The sequence below is a fragment of the Trachemys scripta genome, chromosome 16, assembly GCF_013100865.1.
Source record: "Trachemys scripta elegans isolate TJP31775 chromosome 16, CAS_Tse_1.0, whole genome shotgun sequence".
In the NCBI taxonomy this organism is placed as follows: domain Eukaryota; kingdom Metazoa; phylum Chordata; order Testudines; family Emydidae; genus Trachemys; species Trachemys scripta.
Window position 1 is genome coordinate 14037687 of NC_048313.1, and position 21908 is coordinate 14059594.

The 21908-nt window shown below is 66.6% G+C and overlaps 1 protein-coding gene across 2 annotated transcripts; it reads right to left on the bottom strand.

Annotated features, from left to right (window-relative positions):
- Window positions 1-4605: 4605 nt before the first annotated feature.
- MYO1A (myosin IA) lies at window positions 4606-21342 on the bottom strand. 2 transcript variants are annotated; one of them, XM_034793045.1, is made up of 28 exons: window positions 21178-21342; window positions 20921-21036; window positions 20193-20287; window positions 19831-19935; window positions 19268-19314; window positions 18813-18876; window positions 18164-18262; window positions 17619-17722; window positions 16676-16823; window positions 16352-16470; window positions 15822-15908; window positions 15352-15417; window positions 14730-14834; window positions 13713-13775; window positions 12963-13163; window positions 12143-12369; window positions 11571-11771; window positions 11085-11178; window positions 10428-10577; window positions 9768-9836; window positions 9133-9219; window positions 8552-8626; window positions 7841-7975; window positions 7096-7202; window positions 6748-6880; window positions 6013-6165; window positions 5506-5633; window positions 4606-5039 (listed from the first exon to the last, which is right to left on the bottom strand). In XM_034793045.1, the coding sequence occupies exons 1-28, from the start codon at window positions 21298-21300 to the stop codon at window positions 4916-4918; spliced, it is 3225 nt and encodes a 1074-aa protein (XP_034648936.1). In that variant the 5' UTR covers window positions 21301-21342; the 3' UTR covers window positions 4606-4915. The 2 variants fall into 2 exon arrangements, with proteins under 2 accessions (XP_034648936.1, XP_034648937.1); XM_034793046.1 differs by lacking the exon at window positions 9133-9219.
- Between the last annotated feature and the right edge of the window lie 566 nt (window positions 21343-21908).

A 21908-nucleotide genomic window follows, 5' to 3' on the forward strand; every position in this document is an offset into this window, starting at 1 on the left:
CCTGTCCCCAGAAGCGGCTGCCTGGCCTCAGTCTCTCTCCAGAGCCCGGCACACAGACTGACCACGTCCCGCTGGGACAATGGGCCGAGGGACCCCTTCCTGCAGAATTTCCCTGGCAGATCCGCGATTCACCCACAGGAGACCTCTTCATTGCAAGCCACTAGCTCCTCTGGGCATAACTCCCCCCCCCACCATTGTGTGGATGGGGAAACTGAGGCAGGGGGATTTTGGGGTGAGATTTCCCCTCCCCCCCGGTGCCCAGCTGAAGTTGAGGGGAACAGCGCAGTTAGAGAAGCCACCCCCCTACAGAGGGACTTGTCCAAGGTCAGCGATGGAGCTAGGGCTAGAAATTCAGGTCTCCCGACGCCCTCTCTGGGTCCAGGGGTTTTTAGGGTACCCACAGTCCTGGCAGGAAACGGGGCCTGGTACACGAGCAGTAACAACTTCTTGCCAGGCAGCAGCCACCACCAGTGGGCCTAGAAGAGGAGGGAAAAGCCAAGCAGGACACGGGCAGCCCAGGAGGGGTTAACGTGGGTCTTTGCAGCCCCCCAACCCACGTGGGGCAGAGCTGGGTACCGCTGTCCTTTGAGCGATCATGCGACGGGCGCGTCCCAGCCGAGCGGTTCCCAACGTGCTATTAACAGAGACGCTGCGCACGCCCCCCTGCGCCAAACACAATAGACATCCGTCCCCCCCGCCCCCCGCCGAGGCCCAGCTGGGAGGCAGGGCCTGTCACTCGGGGTAAGGCTGCTCTGGGGTGGACGTGAACCCCACCTCCACTGGTGCACCAGCCCCGCTCCCAGCATTGGGGGCCCAGGGGCTATAGGAAGCTGAGTGCAGACCCACCTACAGGGGAGGGGATAAACGGGGCTTCAAGCTGGCGCAAGAGCCGGGACGGGAGAACGGAAGAATCACCCGAAAGAGCTTTTAACAGCCTGTTACAAAGCTCGCCGTCCCACAGCGCCCCCTGGCAGCGCGACCCAGTGTTGCAGTGCCCTGCCTCGGTTTCCCCACCACGTTCTTCAGCCTTCGCCCTCCATGGCGGTGAGCGGGGCCTCCCCCCCCCGCCATGTTAAAGCCTTCAGCCCCTTGATTTATCTCATTAGACTGACCTCCCACTTGGTAAAGCAACCCCCCTCCTTTCATGTATTTATACCTGCCCCTGGATTTTTCACTCCATGCATCCGATGAAGTGGACTGTAGCCCACAAAAGCTTATGCCCAAATAAATGTGTTAGTCTCTAAGGTGCCACAAGGATCCTCATTGTTTTCCCTAGGGAGGGGAGGCCCTTCACCCCAGTCCCAAAACGTCCAAACATACGTGCCATAGACGTCACCCTTCCTTGGGGCCCGGCCACCGATCAGCCAGGCCAGGCTACCCACCTAGCTCTCCGGCTCCTTCGTCAACACCTCCCCGTGCCTGGGCGCTTCGGCCTCCTGGCTTTAGCTAGCTCCGGGCCAGCCCCCAGGAACAGTCCCTCCACGCTCCTCTCCAGCCACGTCATAGCTGCCCCCCGCTTAAGTCCTGCACCTTGCACAGGTGTAGCAGGATGGGGCTAATTGGCCCTTAAAGGGCCAGGCTGTGGGGAAAATGCCACCGGCTCGCCGCCAAGCCCAGGTTCAGCGCCCAGGCTCTCGCTGGTGGAGGGAAGCCGGCGCTGCTCAAGGTCGTTTTCTTCGGGGGCCAGGCCCACGGATTTCCAACGCGCCAGCCTGCCCGTGGGTGGCCGATCGCGCCAGGATGTCAGCGCAGCAAAATCCAGCGGCGCCGGAGGGTTCCCCCCCGCGGTGTGTCCATCCCATGAGGAATCTCAATGTCTCCTTTTGACGGGGAACGAAACCATGTCGTGACGCTGGAGGGGGGTGGAGGGGTGTTGCAGAAGGGACGTTCCCTGCACTGACCCGCCCCTGGCACTCCACAAGTGTGGAGGGGTCACATTTCCCTCTTGAGTTGGGGTGGTACAGATTTGCCCTTGGCTCCCTGCTCCTCTCCCAAACGTGCCGGGGGAGAGGACGCGAAGGCAACAGAAGGGGCATGAGATCAGCCACCCCATCATCAGCTCTGCAGGGGACACCCCTCACGTATCCCGCTCCCCCCCAGCCTCAGCTGCCACACACACACAGCTCTGGCCTGATTGGGTGCCAGGGGCTGGCCAAGCCGGCCCCCCCGCCCTGTGGGGAGCTGGGACCCTCGCTGGCACGTGGAGCTGGCCCCGGCAGATAGCTGCGCCCCACTGCCCGGCTCCCCCATTGGTTGGCCGCGCCGCAGCGGGCAGGTGTCTGCGCCAGGGCTCCAGCTGCTGGCCTGTAATTACAGAGCCTAATTGCACTGGCATTTGCGTCTGCACGGGGCTTTGGCTCTGGGGGCGCCGGGAGGGGAGGGGGCGCAGCTGTGCCAGAGCCGCGGGCAGAACTCCAGGTCCTGGCTTGGAAGCCAGGCGCTGGTGCCGCCCGCAAGCGCCCCGGGCCCCAGGCTCAGGAGAGGAGGCTGCTGCAGCGGCCCCTGCTGGTCAGGGAGGGCGTGCACGGCGCTCTGGCAACAACCTTGCACCGCTGCTGGGACACGACAGGTGGGCACGGGAGAGACCAGGCGCCTTTGTTAGCCCAGGGCCGGAGACCCCGACCACCTAGGGCAACGGGGACTTTGAGATGCCTCTACACCCAAGATCCCCCACCTGTGGGAGACAGCACCCCCCAATGCTCCCTCCTCCTTCCCAACGCCGGGCAATGCAGCCCCCCAGCCATGCCCCAGGGCCCAGGTGGCGGGGGAGGCTACACCCAGAGCCACCCCTGGCTGTGGTTTGGACACAGGGCTCTTCAGACCAAGGTCTTGGGGCTGGAAGCGCTGGCGTGTGCCACCGGCAATGCCCATTACTCGGCTGGCACCCAGCCTGCCCCTGCACCCAGCGCAACAGCCACCTGCAGAGGGCTGAAGTCTCTCTGTCAGCGCCCGGGTGCTGTGGTGACGGAGGGCCCCCCCAAGGGAGGGGAGCCTGGTGCTGTGGCCCCCACATTCCCATGGGCTGCGAGGGGGGGTCTCTCCTGGCAGGGCTGATGCTGGCACGGGGGGGCGGAGACGGGGCCGTTCACCTCCCGGGAGAGGCAGGCAGAGAACCGAGGGAAGAGGAAGGATTGAGGGAGAAGCTGCTGCCCCTCCAGTCCCACAGCGCTCGGGCCTGCACTGCCCATAGGCTGGCGCTCGACACGCCGGTGACTCAGCCCTGCCACGCTGGAGCCAGGACCCTCCCCACACCCGCCCTGAGAAACCCGCCGTCGAATTATCTCCGCTGGTGGCTGCAGCCCCCCCCGGCCCTCACAACCCATCCACACGCTGTCGCCTAACTCAGCCTGACAGCCCGGCTGTCACCCTCAATGTGCTGGGACCAGCCAGAGCGGCCCCTGGCCCCGGCTCGCAACCCACGCGCCCGACCATGGGCCTGGTTCTCTGGGGCTCCGGGCCTGAGGCTGGGCAGGGATATGGGGCAGGGGGAGGATCTGGGGGGACACCAGACCCCTGGCTTCAAGTCCCAGCTCCACCGTGGCCACTTCCTGCCCCACTCTGGGCCTCGGTTTCCCCTCCCACCCCTTCCCTATGTAGCTCCCATGTGCTTTGAGACTAGGGCCCTGTACAGCGCCTGGCGCGGCGTGACCCGGGTCTTCTGCACACTGCTGTAATAATCAGAGCTAGCAAACCCCTCGGATGCAGCCTTCCCCAAGGAGACGCCCCGCGCTCGACGGGGCCAGCTGCAGCTGGGGAAACCAAGCCCCTAGATAGTTTTGATAGGGACACACTGGCCATCACCGGATGATCACTCGCCCTTTGGGGTCTTCTCTGCTGGTTGCAACACCCAGGGGTGCCTGTGGCCCCCAGGCCCCCACCCTTCAATATCTCACAGCAGCGTGCAAAGTTTCATTCCCCTCCCCCACGTGGTAGGATTATCATCCCTGGTGTGCAGAGGGGGAAACTGAGGCAGAGAGCGGATGAGATTTGATCCAAGAGTCTCAGTTCCCAAGTCTCCCCCCTCGGAACCACTAGACCCCCCCTCCCCTCCCTCCTCTCCTAGAATAGAACCCAGGAGTCCTGGCACCCAGCCCCGCCGCGCTAACCCAATAGACCCCTGCGTCCAGAGCCAGGAATGGAACCCAAGCTCCCGGCCCAATGAGCCCCCGGCTCCTAAGTGGGGTGTCTACGCCCCATGGCACGGCTTGAGATGGGCCGTGCCAACTGCTCCACCTGCTGGCTTGGAAAAAGAAAGCCAGGATGGCAGAGAAGAGGCAGCAGCGGGGATGGCGCCAGTGCCCCTCTGCTATTCCTGGAGCTGGTCCGGCCCCATCGCCGGCATCTCTGCTCCTTGGCCGAGGCCGGTGGCGTCTGTGCCCCGTTACCCTGGTGTCTGATTAATGGGATCCCAGGGTTCAATCCCCCGCTCCACCACGAGCGTCCCGAGTGACCCGTGGGCTGTAAAACGGGGACATTTCCGGGAGCCCCTTGGGGAGAGGCTGGTCTCCCCGGGGGTCTGAGCAGTGCCTGGCACAGCGGGACCCCGAGCTCGGGGGTTGGTGCGACCGTAACACACATAACAGCGACAGGCGGCAGAACCGGTCCGACTTGCTCGTATATTTAATGTTATTTGCACCGATCCCCACCCGAGAGCAGGGAGCCGGCCTCGAGCGAAGACCTTTCCCCCCCCAGCATGGAAAGGGAAGGGCTCTCACCAGCCGGGCACGAGCCTGGCCTTGGGCTGCCTGGGTTTGCCGAGAGACTGGCAGGGATCAGAGCGGAAGGAGAAAGGTCTGTGCCCCCAGCCGGGCGGGATCGCGCCCTGCCATGGGGCCTCGAGCGCCAGGTTCTCAGCTGCTGGCACGGCGGCTTCCCAGCCATCCCCGCCCCGTGGCACGGCAGGCGTCCTGGGGCCTCAGTGCACCAGGATCTCCATCTTGTGACTGCCTTTCTTTTTGCAGACGGGCGCCACCCTGTTCTTCTCGGCCGTCTCCACGATCCGGATGGCGACGCTGCTCTTGCCGAACTGTGTGGAGAACCTGCACGGACCCCCGGGCGCTCTGAGATCAGCCCTGATCCCTGGCGCGGCCCCACCCCCCCTTCCCCCCAGGGATGCCCAACACGCCGCCCCAGGCTGGGGAAAAAGCCGGAGGTGCAAGCGGTGCTGGGTTGCCATGGCTGCCACTCAGAGCCCGGCCTGCCCTGGCCATTGCTAAACGCTCGCACGGTGGCCGGGACCCTGCTTGGGCCGGCAGCGGGATTCGAACCCCCATCGCGCTAGAAGGACGAGCCTCCAACCCACTGGAGCTAGAGGATTGGGTCCCTCAGCCAGCAGCGGTAACAGACTCTTATCCTCTTCCAGGCAAAAGCCACCAGAGGGCGACAGAGACCATCACACGCCTAGGTGACAGTCATGCCCATCAGCCCAATCAGAAGCCTCCTCTTCCCCCTCACACCCAGCTCAGGCTCCGCCCACCCACCCTTCTGGCCAATCCCTGCCCTTACTCATCAGCCACTTGGAGGTTGAGGGTCTTGGCGGTGGTCTCCAGCAGCGTCTGGTGGAGCTTGGTGATGAGCTCGATCAGGTGGTCGCTGACGAGGAGGAAGTCCCCCTTGGCACCCACTGTGGAGGTCTAAGGGGGGGAAGCAAACACAGGGATGGCCCCCCCACACTTCAGCTCGCTGCGGGGGGAGGCGGGGGGCCTCCGGCCACCTCCCCACACCGCTGGCAGCCCCGGGCCGGCGGGACGTGCTGCTCCCGGAGCGGCACTGCAGCGAGGCCGGGACGGTAGCACCGACTGACACCCTGGGACTGACGCGGTAGGGGGCCCCCGTGGCGCGGAAGGACGATGAGTGACACCCGCTGTCCGTCCACGAGCTGTGGGAAAAGGGGTCACGCACAGCCTCCCCCCCGCTGGAAAATCTTTTCCCAAGAGCCCATGGGGGTCCCGGGCAGCCTTCGCCCACAGCACCCCTTGTGCCCCGTCGCCCCCCCGCCCCTCCGGGCCGTACCTCACTGAGGTGCAAGACGAAGAAGCCGTCGGAGAAGCGGGTGACCGAGACGCTCCGGATGTCGCTCAGGCTGACCACGGTTTTGGGCTGGGCGGCCTTGGGGTCGGCCAGGATGATGTGATTCTTGGTGAGCAGGAAGAGCCGGGGAACGGCCTGCAAAGGAGCCGGCGGGAGGGTGAGGGTGGGCGGGGGCTGCCAGACACGTGTGTGTGGGGGGGTTGGGCCGATACCCCCCAACCTGTACCTCAGTAAACCCCAAAGGGGCCAAGACACCGAGTCCCGGGAGAGGCATCAGCACAGGGCGAGCTCCAGGCGCTTGGCTCGGGTGCACAGCCCGGCCCGTCGGGGCCCGATCCCGAGCAGCGTGGCGAAGAGGGGAGTGCCCGGGACGGGCACACAGGAGGCCTGGGCTCTGTTCCCAGCTCTGGCCGGGGTAACCTCGGGCAAGTCACTGCCCCGCTCAGAGCCTCCGCTTCCCCCCTATAAAAGGGGGATGACGAGACTGACCTCCTTTGGGGTGCGCTTGGAGCTCTCTGGGTGAAATGCGCTAGCGAAGGGCGAGGATTTATTATCCTCACGCCCGGAGAGGGGGACGGGGAGCAGCCGGGACACCGGGGCGACCCACAGAGCGGGTTGGGGGGCAGCAGAGAAGTGTGCCGGGGAGACCTCGCTGCAGCGGGCCGGCAGAGGAGAGCAGGAAGCCCTTCGGCCCGGGGAGGGGAGGGGCTGCCCCACCTTGCCGTTGGCCCGGTTGACTTTTCGCACGGTGTCGGCCAGGACCAGTTTGCCCTCGGCCGCGGTGTGGAGCGCCCGGTACTTGGGGTTCTTCTGGAGACCCAGGTACTCGCCCTGGAACGACTGCTGGAGGCTGGAAGAGACCACGCGGGACCCATGAGCCGCCCGCCTGCCCTGCCCACCCCTCGCTTTAATTCACGAGCAAAAGTCCTGCTGCCCTGCCCCCACTCTGGGATTGGGAGCCCGCACTGGAGGACCGAATCCCCCCCTGGAGGACCAAGCCCCCCCACTGGAGGACTGAGCCCCCCCTCCACTGGAGGACTGAGCCCCGCCCCACCCCATGCTAACCTCTTGGTATACAGGGTCTTCTTGTCTTTGAAGAGCTCGCTGGCACACAGCTTGTCCTGCAGGAGAGCTTTCCTCTGCGGAGTCAGCCGGTCCCGATACTTCTTACACTGCGAGGGGAGGAGAAAGCCGGGTCAGGGCCAGACCCCAGATCCCGCCTGCAGAGAGGGCAAAGGGGGGACCGCCCACCGGGACCCTAGGGGAGGTGAATAAGGGAGACGGCCGTGGGGAATCACAGCGGGCCGATCCCCGGCCAGGAGCAGAGAGGGGCCGACGGGGCCGTTGTCATTTATCAGGCGCTGGGCAGGTGCGCCAAGAAAACCCAGAGGGAGGCGGGGAGGGGTGTGGAACTACAGAGGTCGCGTCGCCTGCCATTAAAATGCAGCCACCTCTGGAATTGGGACGTGGCAGCTGACGGACAGCCACGCAGCCAGCGCCGGAGCGGGAGGGGGAAGTTGCTGAACGGGGCCTGGTCACCCAGCCCTGCCATGCAGCCATCTCTAGGGTGGGACACTTCAGCTGTGGGTACCAGCTACAGAGCAACACTGCAGAGGATTCCCTTCCCCGGCACTGCAATGCAGCCGCCTCTGGGGCGAATCGTTCGGAGGGGAAGGTAAGAAAAGTGCCAGGAGGGAACGGAGGGAGGCAGCATGTTGGAAGTTGGGGTTCAGACCCTCCCCCCTCTCCCCGCGGTGACAGCCAGGGGATAAGCAGCCAGGCCTGGGGTTTGGCCTCTCCTCCGACAGACCTTCCAGGGGTAGAATATTTTCTTCAGTTCCTCGTTGGTGTTTGCCAGGAACTTGTAGGGGGCGGCGGGCCAGCTGCGATCCGTCACTACCAGGGGGGGGAGGTTGTTGCGCAGCCCCAGGAAAAACTTTTGCAGCTTTGGGCGACGGGGAGCAGAAAACACAGGGGGTGAAAATGCAGAACGTTCTAGACTGCAAACGACGAGGTTCTAGAGCGGGAATGCCTTCTAATGGGTTAGAGTCCAATGCGGGGGCGAGAGCGCCCCAGAGGGCGAGCGCCGGCTCGAGAGGTTTGAAAATGGTTCTGGAGTCTTACAAAACCCAGCGTGGACCTTTTAAAAACCCAACTGGGAAAGGCCCCGGGTCCCATTCCCACCCGCACCCCGTGAGCCAGCCAGTTCCCATCCTAGGGCCGGATTCGAGCCAGCGCCCCCTAGAGGGGACAGGCCCCGTGCCCCATTCCCAGCGCCCCGAGCCAGCCAGTCCCCCACCCTGGGGCCGGATCAGAGCCAGCGCCCCCTAGAGGGGACAGGCCCCTGCCCCATTCCCTGCCCCCCTGAGCCAGCCAGTCCCCCACCCTGGGGCCGGATCGGAGCTGGCGCCCCCTAGAGGGGACAGGCCCCATGTCCCAGTCCCTTAAGCGGTTCAGCGCCCTCTTTTGAAGATTTCCAGCCCATTGTCCCTTCCCTCAGCCCTGGACGGCCCCGACTCACCAGTCTCCTGTAGATGAAATTGGCCAGGGTGGCGGATGCCCCAGAGCGGAAATATTTCTTGTATTGCTTCCGCGTCTGCAAAGGGAGACGTCCCCATGAGCAGCCCCGTGGCGGGCCGGGGCGTCAGACGGGCCAGGCGACGGGGGGAACCTGCCTCTCTCCTGGCTAACCCCACTCGCTTTTCTCCTGGGCTCCGCGCTCCCTCCCCAGCTGCACCAGACCATCCCCGGAGAGCCCCCGTCCCAGCCGGGGCCGGGCTCTGGAGCGGGGCAGGAAGCGGAGAAGACAAGCGGCCCCCAACCCCACAGGGGGCCAGGGCGGAAAGACAGGACAGGCCCGGGACAGCGCGAGAGAGGCAGGCGCAGACCAGCTGGCAGGGAAAGTGCCTGGCATTGGGCCCGGTATCGAGTCAAGGGCCGAGCACGCGTTAAACTGGGCACTGGGTGCCGGACGGCTCCCCGGCCGCGCCCCGAGCGGGGAGGTGAGGCCCGGCCGCGGGGCAGACGTGGGCAGAGGCTGACCGGAAGCCACGGCACAGAGGCCCCAGCGGGGCGCCGGGCCGGCGCCTGGGCTGCTGTTACCTTGTACCCTTTCCAGTAGGCAGAAATAGTGGCCGCGGCCTCGCTGCGGAGTTGCTGGTGCTTCAGCTCCCGCAGGAGCCTGCGAGACTGCGGAGAGGGAAGGGCGAGAGGTCAGAGCCCCGCCGGAGCCCTGAGGAGGAGGAGGAGGAGGAAGGACAGACGGACGCGGAGAGACAGAGCGAGAGACTCCAAGGAGCCCGGCCCCAGGAGGAGCGACTCGGGCGGGGCACTGGCCAGGATCCTGTAGGGGGCGGTGTGCTCCGGCGAGGCCGTATCCCCCCGGCATCACAGCCCCCCTGGGGTCAGTCCAATGCAGCCTGCCTCTTACCGGGGCTCTGGTACCAATCTGCCCCCCGCCCACGCCTCTCTCGGGCCCCTGCCCCCCACCCTGGCCACCCCAAGAGCGCCGAGCACCCACGTCCCACTCGGCCCGCGAAGATCCCCGGTGAACGTTTCCACCACACAGGGCCAAACCTCGGTGCCTCCCTCACGCCGGCCAAACGCCCGCTGCCCACCGGGCCCCGGCGCCTTCCCGACGGCTCGTCCCCCACGAGCGCCTGCAGGCCCCGTGGGCTGGTGGCCCGGAGAGACACTGGCTGGGGAGAGGGGCCCTCCGGGAGGCACTGCCCCCTCACCTTCCATCCCCGGACCCAGGCCTGGATAAGCAACGTCGACCTTTTCATCTGCTCGAACCGCTTCTTTTGCTGCAAAGGGGAAAGTCCGGGTGTGAACGGGCGACGGCGGGCGGGGCGGGAAACTGACGGCGGGCGGGGCGGGGAACTCACGTGGCGCTGACTAGGTTGAGATGCCAGTGAGGGCCGGGCATGGCTCCCCGCAGCCGGACTCTGGGGGCCCTGAAGACCTTTCCCCCGGGGCCCATCCTGGTGGGTTTGCACGCCCCCCTCCCCGCCCCCCGGAGCAGCCCTGCGTCCGAACGGAGGGTTCAAGGGGCAGGACGGTCTAAGGCAGGGATCCCGGACGCCTGGGTCCTATTCTCGGCTCGGCCGCAGACTTTGAGCAAGGGGACGATCCTCCGTCCCTCATCCGCGCCGTGGGGCGGGGCCTGGCTTGCGTCCCTCCCTCCATGTCCGGGCGCAATGGGGCCCTGATCCGGGCCGGGTAACACACCTAAGAAATTCCCCTCGGGAAGCGGCGTTTGCCTGAGCAAACTCCCGCCCGGGTCAGGGAGGGGCCCCGATCCAGCGCAGGTTGGAGGAGGGGAGAGCAGCCAAGCTAAGGGCCCCCCCCGGGGCTGAGGGGAAGCGGGAGGAGACGGGGTGGGGGGGGGGAGTTACCGCCTGTCCCCGGAACCAGGCCGAGATGACGATCTGGCTTTTGCGCATCTGCTGGTAGTGAGTGCGGCACCTCCAGCCGCGGTAGGTGGCCTGGATCAGCGAGGCCAGATCAGCCATGCGTAGCCGGCGCCTGTCCTCCAGGTCGAAGAGCTGGGGAGGGGGGGCACCAGGAGGGTCAAAGCCAGGCAGGGGAGCCAGGACGGCCCCCCCAGAGCATGTTAACCCTTCAGGTGCCGCCTGCGGCAGGAGCACGCGGACACCCCCGCCACGGAAGGGAAGTTTCCCTGGAGTCTGGTCCGAGCAGGGCTGGAACTCGGGGTCCCCCCTCTCTCCAGCCCTGGACACCCCACGGCCCAGCCCTCAGGCCAGTCGCCCTCTCTCTCGGGACGCCGGCTGGAAGGGCCAGGGGGCCGGACTTGGCATTGGCAGCTGGACACGCCTCAGACTGGGGGGCGGCTGCCCCCAAAGCAGAGGCGGGGATCTAGCTAGAGGGAGGCTTCGGGGGCACAGCCCCTCCCACCTAGCGCCCCCCAGCAGGGGGAACGTCCCCAGCTCGGGCTGTTCAACTGCCCCCCCCAACCAGGGGTCTTCCCATGCAACGCCCCCGTCTTGGATTAGCCCATTCCCCTCCCCCGCCCCAGCCCCCCAGGGACTCACGGTGCGTGGGGTGCGGATGAAGATCTTGGTGTGCCCGTACGCCAGCTCCACCGGGGGGATGCACAGGTCGGTCAGCAGGGCCTGGACGCCGTCCCTGCACCAAACACCGGACTCAGGTTCCTGCCCCCCCCCCTCCCCCGGCAGGAAACTCCCAGGGGGAAGCGCTGGGCCCCTGGACCCCACTGCAGGGGCAGGGGCGGGGCCGGCAGGGGGAGCCCAGGCCAGGGTGGTGACCCACGAGAGGGGGGCAGCGCCATGGGGCTGAGCCGGTCGCTGCTACGCCCTCCCCCCAGGCACTGCCAGCACCTCTGCTACCTCCCGCCCCGCAACACTCCCTGCGTGGGGCTGACACCTCCCCCCCCCGCGCTCCCCTTCTCAGCATCCCCCCACGGGGGGCACATCCAGCTCCCCTCCCAGGCTGCCCCCCACCCGGCAGGTTGCCCCAAGCCCCCACACCCCCCCCCCCCCGCGCCTCGCCTCCCCTACCTGGCACCCCCCTTCCACTTGGGCCAGGTCTGCTTGCAGAGCATCTTGTAGCGCTCCAGGCACGGCTCGTAGCCCTGCCGGTAGGCGTAGCCGGCCCGCCGCACCCGCACGTTCTCCAGGAGCCCCAGGTACCGGACCTGCATCTGCACCAGCCCGTCCGTAAACACGCCAGGCTCTTTGTTGTTGTTGGGTTTGATGCACCTGGGCCGGAGAGGGGAGGAGGTTAAAGACGGCTCCACTGTGTGTCAAAGCCCCTGCACTGCTCACAGCCCAGGGAGATTCTCCCCTCACGTCAGTGTGTCTCAAACCCCTACGCAGCCAGGAGAGAGTCTCTACTTGGGCTGCTGTGTTTCATAGCCCCTCCACTGCTAACAGCCCAGGGAATTTCTCCCCTTGCTTCACTGTGTGTCAAAGCCCCATCACTGCTGAGAGCCAGGGAATTTCTCCCCTCTCTCTGCTGTGTGTCAGAGCCCCTACACTGCTCACAGCCAGGGAGATTCTCCCATAGTGCCTGGGTTTGAGAGCGGCAGACGCTGAGCTCTAGCCCTGCTCCCACCCCCATCCCTGGCCACCTGATGTAGTTGGGGTTCTTGGAGTACAGGTTCTTCATGAGCGTGGCGATGGAGGCCTTGAACTGGGAGCCGGCGGTGGGGGGGCGCCGGAGGGAGGCTTTCTGGGGGTCCCCCTCGGGGAAGAGGGAGCGCAGCAGCTCGTGCCGAGCTTTCCACATGGCCTGCGAGAGGTCGCGGAACAGCAGGTCGTTGTTCTTCTCCACGAACCCCGTCACGTTGTAGGTCACCTGTGGGGGGGAGGGACCCAAAGCATCACTGGCAGGGGCTCCCCTAACTCCCCAGGCCCAGAGAGTCCTGGCTCCCAGCCCGCTCGCGGCTTTCCTGCTCTAACCCCTAGGCCCCACTCCCCTCCCAGAGCCGGGGACAAAACCCAGGAGTCCTGGCTCCCACCCCCCTCTCTAACCACTAGACCCCACTCCCCTCCCAGAGCCGGGGATAGAACCCAGGAGTCCTGGCTGCCAATCCTCTCTGCTCTAATCACTAGACCCCACTCCCCTCCCAGAGCCAGGGAGAGAACCCAGGAGTCCTGGCTCCCAGCCCCCCCTGCTCTAACCCCTAGACCCCACTCCCCTCCCAGAGCCAGGGATAGAACCCAGGAGTTCTGGCTCCCAGCCCCCCCATGCTCTAACCCCTAGACCCACTCCCGTCCTAGAGCCAGGGACAGAACCCAGGAGTCCTGGCTCCCACCCGCCCCAACCACTAGACCCCACTCCCCTCCCAGAGCCAGGTGCTCCCTTGTCTAACCACTGGAGCCTACAAAGGCCCCACGTGGGGCAGTCTGGGCCCCCCCAAGCCCAAGCAGTGCATGCTGGGAGCTCACCTTGCCGGCGTAGTGGTGGACGCGGAAGCAGGGGCCGGCCAGGCTGGCGTCTGTGATGCGCTGGGCGTTCTGTGTGTCTCTGCTCTCGTAGTGCTTGTGGCTGGCACACACCTGGTTCAGCTTGGCCAGGAAGGTCTCCTCGGTCACCACCCCGGGGCGCAGGCATTCCTCGTCCAGCATGGCCAGGATCCCGGCCTTGCTCTGCGCAGAGCCGGCGGGTCACGGACCTGGGGCCAGCCCAGTCCGCAGCGCCCCGCACTCCCGACCCGCAGCCCCTGCTACCGCAGCCCTGGGTCCCCCCCCCCGCAGCTCCATGATGCCCCACACTCCCGACCCGCAGCCCCTGCTACCCCAGCCCTAGGCTCCCCCCAGCTCTGCCGGTGCCCCTCACTCCCGACCCGCAGCCCCTGCTACCCCAGCCCTGGGCTCCCCCCAGCTCTGCCAGTGCCCCTCACTCCCGACCCGCAGCCCCTGCTAGCCCAGCCCCGGTCTCCCCCCGCAGCTCCTGACCCACAGCCCTCTGCTATTTCTTTCCTGTACAGAAAAGGCCAATTGTGCCAAACCAGCAGAGCTGAGGAGGCAAAATGCCCCCTTGGCAGGGCCTGGGCCTGGCCCCTGTTCGGGGCCGGTAAGCGGTGCCCATGTTTTGTCCTGGTTCCTCTGCCCGGGGTGGGGAGCCCTCGCCCGCAGGCCCCCTCCCGCCAAGAGCTGGTCCCGTCACCACCGTCCGTCGCTCAACCAGCCACTCACATCCTCAATCAAGCTGCAGATGATGCTGTTGTCAAAAAAGTCCACGGGTGTCCACTGGATGCCCTGGGGAGGAGAGCGGCCATGGGAGCCTGACCTGGCTGGTGGCGGCACCAGCTGGGAAGCCCCGCGAAGGCCTGTCCAGCTGACGGGGACGGCCCGGGGCGCCAGTGGGATTTCAGTGGCATTCGGGGCCTGAACCCCCCGACTTCCAGCCCAGCTCGATTTGGGATGGGGGCTGGGCTGCACTGCACGGGTGGGGGCCTGGGATGCTCACACCAGAGGCGGGGGGGTGGAGGGGAGCTGGAATCCAAGCCCCCGTCCCAGTCTGGAGAAAGTCGCTGGGCTCACTGGTCTGGTGGCTGTGCTAAGCGTCTCCACAAACCCGCTGCCCGGAGCGCTGGCGAGGGGCAGAGCCGAGAGACGCCCGCGCGGGATTTCTAAGCACCCAGCAGGCGGATTTGACGCCGGGAGCAGGACAGGGCCCGTTCGAAGGGATCCCACGGGGTGGCCCTGGGCCAGGAACCGAACCGAACCAAGCAGCCACCGCCACGTCTGTCTGACCCATTGTCCCGGCCCCGTGACCGCACTGAGCCACGTGGTCCCCACACACTTAACCGGCCGTGGTTCTCACCGGGGGATTCCAGCCCCGCCCCCGGCTTCGGGGGGGGAACAGGATGTCCGGGGCTCGGCGCGTTGTTATTCCCAACCTTCCTGTTATGGTGCCGCCAAATCCGCCCGCACGTGCCGGGGGCCGGGCTGCCGCCAGCTGCCGGGCGGGGTGGCTGGAGCAGCTTGTGGACTCCCGGGCGGGGGCGGGGATGTCATTCTCAACCCCCCCTTCCCGACAGCCCTGGCTAAAGGCCGGTCACTTCAGTGCCAAAGGTTGCCCGTCGGCCGCCCTCGCTGTGCCGTTCGCTGGGCTGCCATCGGAGCGCTACGCCGGGCAGGGGGGTGCCCGTAGCGGCAGGGGAACGACAGGGCTTCCCGGAACCCCCCCCGGCCCAGGGCTCCCGTTACCTCCCGCACGTATTCCTCCTGCTCCTCCTTCAGCGTCATCAGGATGAAGACCTGCTGCAGCTTCTCGTTGCAGTAGTTGATGACGAACTGTTCGAAGCTGTTGTTCTGGGCGGGAAGGAGAAGGCAGAAGGGCCCATGGAACGAGGATTCGGGGCCACGTTCCCCCCCCCGGCCGGGGGGGGGGGACCTGGGCAGGAGGGTGCCGCACCCAGGAAGCCGGGAGCGTGGCAAGCTTCCCACCCCTCCCCACAGCCCTGCCGGTGCCCCTCACTCCCGACCCGCAGCCCCCCTCAGCCCTCTGCTCCCCACCCCCAGCTCTGCCGGTGCCCCTCACTCCCGACCCGCAGCCCCTGCTAGCCCAGCCCTGGGCTCTCTCCCCACAGCCCTGCCGGTGCCCCTCACTCCCGACCCGCAGCCCCTGCTAGCCCAGCCCTGAGCTCCCCACCCCCAGCTCTGCCAGTGTCCCTCACTCCCGACCCGCAGCCCTCTGCTAGCCCAGCCCTGAGCTCCCCACCCCCAGCTCTGCCGGTGCCCCTCACTCCCGACCCACAGCCCCTGCTATCCCTGCCCTGGGCTCCCCAGGTGCCCGCTGCCCCGTGTGGGTGCCATACCCAGCACCAACCTGGAAAATCTCGAAGCCGTAAATGTCCAGAACTCCCATCACCTTCCTCCGCTCACTCGAGTCCACCTGGGCAAACACGGGGGGCTTGTTACCCCCAGACTCGCCGTGTCCCGAGGGCCCAGCCTGGGCTCCACAGAGGGGGCAGGGGTCATGGGGGGTGGGGGGGGGTGCTGCCGTTGGATGGTTTGGCACAAGAGCTCCAGCAAAGCCCGGGGAGGGGGCAGGACTCAGGGCGAGGGGGAGGGGGTGGGGTGAAGCCGGCAGATGGGGGGATGGGGAGGTGGAAAGGGGGGCACCGGGAGACAGCGGGGATGAGAGCAGGAATCCGACAGCAGCTGTCCAGCGGCACCGGGAGCCCCCCACCTCCCCGCTAGCCGGGCTCCACACAGCGGTTCCTGCGCCTTGGTCTGGGGGCTCCCGCGCCGAGGGGTTCGGGCCTCACCCGGGGCCGGTGTCTCCAGCACACCCACCTTGATGCTGGCATTGATGCGGTTCACCAGCCAGTTGAAGAGCCGGTTGTAGATGTTCTTCGCCAGGGCGTCCCGCCCGTAGCAGCCCTAGGAGCGGAGGCAAAGGGGCTGGAGGCTGGCGGCTGCAGAGGGACGGCTCAGAGGGACCCCGGACCTGGGAACCCACGTGTGTGGGGGGGAACCTGCTTCTGAGATGGTGATTTCAGCCCCAAGCCGGGGTGGCTCAGACAAGAGACCTCCCCCGGCCTCACGTCTCAGCGCCAGGCCCTGCTGGGCACCAGGGAGCTCCCGCGGCCGTGGGACAGACTCAGAAAAGCCCCGAGCCTGGCACAGCCCTGGCAAGAGGGGGCCGGACGCTGGGGGGCGAATGCGGCCCAGCCCCACCGCTAACGGGTGGGACCCAGGGGTCGCTGGGAGGAGACCCGGGGGTACAGGGTTTGGGGTGGGGCTGACAGAGACGTCGGCAAATGCTGGGCGCGGCCAAGTGAACGGGTCTGGCTCTGGGCCTCCCGCCCCGTCCCCCCGCTCACCTGGGCCACGCTCAGACCCGTCACCACCTTCTCCTTCTTGGCCTCCACGGTGCGGGAGCACAGGGCCTTCTCCAGGACGCTCTCCGGCAGGCCGATCAGCTCGCAGATCTCCCGCACGGCTGCACGGGGAGAGGCCGGTTAGCTCCCCGGGGAATGACGCCGGGGGGGCTGGGCTGCTGGGGGGGTGGGGCAGGAGGTGAGACCGTCTCGGGACCGGGGAGGGGGTGGGTCACACCCAGGAGAGGGGGCCTCGGGAGGGGAGATGGGGGAGCCGCGCCTGGGCCGAGGGCAGGGGTCCCATCCCACCGCGGGTCCCCGCCTGACCTTGGCTGTCCTGGATGCTGCAGGACTCAATCCCGCTGGCCTGGAACTGGCTACCCAGCCGTACGTTCCCGAGGTTGAGCACCACGGCGGCCACCTCCAGCAGCGCCCGCACCTCAGCCGGCGAGAAGCCGATGACCGTCATGGCGTCCTGCCAGGGAGACAGGCCAGTGCAGAGTTGGGGGGATGTGACCAAGTGGGAATGTTCCTCCATGTTTTGTCTGAATCCGGTGTGTGCCTCAGTTTCCCCTCTGTGCTACTCAAGTATCTGGTGGTGTAGGATAAGGCGCGTCATCGCAGCGACCCCTAGAGGGCAGGTGTGACGGCCGACGGGCTGCCGAGAACGGCCGACACGCTGAAGGGTGGCAACTGATGGGCCCCCTCCTCTGCAAGGATCAGCCGGAGGTGCTGGTGCAGACCAGGTGACCTGCTGGCCCGGGAAAGAGACAAAGCAGGGGGAGGGGGAGGCGCAGCGGGAGGGGGTCAGCTGGAAGGGGTCAGTCTCCTGGGTTGGGACTTGGAGGAGGGCCGTGGGCTCTGGCTCCCCCCCCAGATGCACTTTGCTGAGAGTCCCTGGTGGGTGCTAACCAGCTCTGTCCTACACTGGGTTCCCGGCGACTAACAACCCGCCTCTCACCCGCTGGCTGGGAGTCCCTGCCGGCCGTGAGTGGGGGGCAAGGCCCTTGGGGGGCGTGTCAGGCTCCCCCAGGGGGGCTCACGGGGTGACCGAAGTCAGAGCCAAGAGGCACCGAAGCTGAGCCGGTTCCTTGCCCGTGGGGAGTGAGCCCCGAAGGGAGACCCCGCCCCAGAGTCCCGGCCGGCAGCATCTGGAGCGGGTGCCGAGCACCTGGCCTGTGACCCTGTGACCGGGGGGCAGTGTGGGGATTTCGGGGGCAGGGAGACAGACCGATTCACCCGCTCCCCACCCCCCGCCTCGAGGCTGGACCTGAACAGCTCGAAAGTTGGCCGCGTCGTCCATGCCCGGCAGGCTGGGGTCCTCCTGGCCGAGGTATCCGTAGTGTCCGCAGTCCCGCTTCAGCTTTAGCTCCTCTGCGAGAGGGGACAGGCCGTGGCTGAGCCCAGAGCAGGTTCCCGCCTGGGTCCCCCACCCGGCCCTGCCCGGGCTGCGGCTGCTGCGATGGGCCCCAAACCCCGTCCCCAGATTCCCATGCAGCCCAAAAACTTCATCTCCCAGCCCGGCCCGGCCAACGCAGCCCAAACCCTGTGCCCGGCCCCCAGCCCAGTGGGGGCACTGCCCAAACCCCGTCCCCAGCCCGGCCCGGCCGACACAGCCCAAAAATCTCATCCCCAGCCCCCAGCCCGGCCTGGTCGATGGAGGCCAAACCCCCTCCCCTCCCCCAGCCCAGTGGGGGCACTGCCCAAACCCCGTCCCGCAGCCCGGCCCGGGCGATGCAGCCCAAACCCCATCCCCCAGCCCAGTGGGGGCACTGCCCAAACCGCATCCCCCAGCCCAGGGGGTCCCAGCCGTACTCAGGAGCTGGTCAGATCCCCCGGCCAGGAGCTGGTAGAAGATGTGGAAATTCCTCTCCCCTTTGACGTGTCTCACGACGCGGGATTTCTCCAGCAGGTCTGCAGAGGAGAGACACGGGGGATCCCCAGCTCAGCTTTAGGGCCACACACATCACCGCCGAGGGGAGCAGTGCCCGGGAGGCTGCTGGGGGGGAACCGGTGCCCCGGGGGTCGCCGGGGGGCGGACTCTGTGCCCAGCGGGGGGCACTGGGCCTGGGTACGTCAGGGCCCGGTTGGTGCGGGAGGGGGCGGGGAGCCGGATGCTTGGGGAGGGATGCTGGGCGGGGGTCCAGCCCCTATTGTTCCATTGTGCCGGGCTGGGAACGGATCTGTGGCCCTGCTCCCTGCAGGAAGCCCAAGGTCCGGCTAAGGGGTGGAAACAGCTGGGAGCCTCGGCCACGTGCCGCCCCCACCCCCCTCCGGAAAGGCCCCCGGTCCCGCTCCAGTCTTAACCCAGCCCCTGCCAGGTCCTGGCACACGGCGCTGCCCCTGGCACACGCTGGAGGGCACGGTGCCCACACGCTCTTCTCTGGCCGGCCCCACACGGAGCCACTGGCCCCGGGCCCAGCCCAGCCCCTGCCCGCGGGGAAGTGGGGCTCGGGGCACTTACAGTTGCTGATGACACCGCCCAGGGGCTGGCCCTTGAAGTCAAACTCCACGTCCATGTACTTGCCCTGGGAGAGGCAGAGACCGACGAGTCAGGGGGCAGGGCAGGACGGGGGTCACGAGGGTGCGGGGGGGGGATGTTAGGGGGATGGGAATTGTGAGGGCGGGGGAGAGGGATAGGAGTTGGGAGGGTGGGGGAGGGTGGCATTGGGGGGACATGAGTCATGGGAGGGGGACATTTGGGGAGATGGGAGTCGTGGGGGCCGGGGAGGGGGAGGCTGGGGGGACATGAATCATGCGGGAGGGGGACGGGAGTCAGGAGGGCGGGGGAGGGAGACCCTGGGGGGACATGAGTCGAGGGGGAGGGGGACGGGAGTCGTGAGGGTGGGGGAGGGAGATGCTGGGGGAACAGGAGTCGCATGGAGGGGTCCCGGGGGGGCTGGAGGCAGAACCACTCACGAATCTGGAGGAGTTGTCATTGCGGATGGTCTTGGCATTACCGAAGGCTGCGACGAGAATAGGGCCGGGGGGAGAGAAATCGTTATTTGTACCTTTCCTGGGATTCTCCCTCCACCCCTTCTGCTGCAGGGCAGCCTCTCTGGGGTGGAGCAGGTGTGGAGGACGTGGCCATGGGCAGAGCGCGGGGGGCTCCCTGCCATGGGGCGTGGCCGGGATTTGGGGCTGGTGCGGGGGGAGGGTCAGACGAGCTTGGGGGAGTGCCAGCCTGGGTCAGGCTCCCGGCGGGGGAAACAGCTGGGAGCCCCATGGCCTCTGACACCCCCCAGGACGGGCTCCAGGGCACGAACCGGCCAGGCCCCGGTGTGGGGGAACAGCTGGGAGCCCTGTGGCCTCTGACACCCCCCAGGCCGGGCTCCAGGGCATGAACCGGCCAGGCCCCGGTGTGGGGGAACAGCTGGGAGCCCTGTGGCCTCTGACACCCCCCAGGCCGGGCTCTGGGGCACGAACCGGCCAGGCCCCGGCGGGGGAACTAGAGGTTCTTCTCAGGGCCGGGGGGCACCCACCTTCCAGCACCGGGTTGGACTGCAGCAGCTGCTCCTTCACCTGGTTCACCTCCTCACCCTTGCCACACACGGCCGCCACATAGGACATCACCTGCTTGCTGGCCTCTGCGGGGACAAACAACGGCCCGGCCGTTGGGGCCCGTCAGCCTCCTGGCTGCAGAGAACAGGGGGTGACTCCAGCAGGGACCCCCCCCACGACCCCCCCCCCTGCCCCCCCCCCCCCCGCCAACCCCCCCCCCCGCCGGCCCAAAACCTGGGCTCTGCTCACTGTGGGAACGACTCAGCTGACGACCCCGCGGGGTTCGCACGCCATCCCTAGCCTCCCCCGCAGGCTCTGCCAGGGGCGGGCGTCCTCTCCTCACCTGTCTTGCCCGCGCCGCTCTCGCCCGTGATCAGGATGCACTGGTCCTTGTCACGGTCCCGCAGGGAGCGATAGGCATCGTCAGCGATCGCGTAGCTATAAGTGGGTGGTTGGGGGGGTGAAGGGAGAGGGGTTAGAAAGGGACAGATCCCGCCCCCCAGCCCCGGCCAAGGCTCCCCACTCCCTAGCCCAAGAGCCTGGCTGGAGACCTGGCCTCAGGGGTCTCGGCTGGGCTAGCAGGGGGCTGCGGATCAGGATTGAGGGGCACCATATCACACAATGCTTTTTCCTACCTCCTCCCCCCAAGCAAACGCTCCTGCGAGCGGCGCTGAACCTGTCAGTGACTCTGAGCACGCACAGGTTTGACTCAATTATACATAAGCCCGTTGTGGACTCGTCGTCCACCCCGGGACAGGACGGGCCGGGAACCCGCCCTTGCCCCCAGCTCCGGGACCCGGCTTGAGACGCTGATACACTCCATGCCGGCCCCCATGGCTTGTAGGGCTTTCAGTCCCGGCCAACCTGCGGCCAGATCAGAGCCGGCAGCCCCTAGAGGGAAAGGCCCCAAGCCCCATTCCCTGCCCCCTTGAGCCAGCCAGTCCCTGCCCTGGGGATGGATCAGAGCCGGCGCCCCCTAGAGGGAAAGGCCCCGAGCCCCATTCCCTGACTCCCCAGTTTGTCCCTACCAGGGGGGCTTGCTCAGCGATGGCCCCCGCCCGGCCCACTCACATGTGCGGCTTGAGGGCGAAGAAGTTGCAGTTGCGATAATCCTCCACCGTCTGCGGGGAGTAGATGGGCAGGGGCCGGTAGGGGTTCACGGAGATCACCACATTCCCGATGTATGTCTGGGGGGGGGAACACGGAGGCCATGAGCACGTGGGGGCGAGAGCGAAGCGTGGGGGGGGTCACAAGAGTTCCCTCTCCTGGGGCGGGGGGAGCCCCTGATCGGCCCCATTGCTCCCCCCTGCGCAGCCCCCGACACCTACGTAAATCTCCTGGTGCCGGAACCGCTCCTTGAGGTTCTGCAACAGCGACTCCTCCGACAGGGGGTCCAGCAGCACCAGGTCCCCCACCCCGACGGTGTCCAGCAGGGACGGATTGGCTTCCATGGCCCCTGCGGGTAGTGGGGAGGCAGCAGCTGTAGATAAATCTCTAATAATTTTCATATGACTTTACATTGTGCCTCTTCATATAACCTTGTGGTGGGTCTACCCACGTGTGACCTCTGTTTTCATGGGACTTTGTATCAAAGCCTCATTTAGAAACTTTGCATTGCCCTTGGTAGAATATTATAGCCCCTAAGGATAGAATAAGATAGAAGAAACATTTCTTTTTGCTAGCAGTAGAACAAGAGCTCTCCCCCCCCCCACTCTTAATCAATTGCCCTGTTGAATGAATGAGGTGTGGATGAGCAAGGCATGGAAGGCAGCACCTCCAGACAGCCTCAACTGTTGGAGAGGGGCTGGGAGCCAGACCCAAGGACAATAAAACGTGTCAAGTGGGCTCATTAAAGACAAGCAGACATACCGACGGCCTCGGGGGTTAGAAGCAAGCACCTTCTTTTGGAAACACCCTCTTTGCAGCATTGGGACAACACTCAAAAGAAAGCAGCACAAAGGACCAATGGACACAGACACAGAGTTTCAATCTGGTATAGATTTGCATAAGAGGAAAACTGCTATAAAAGTGAGGTGTCTTGCAGAGGACCCCGGGTCTC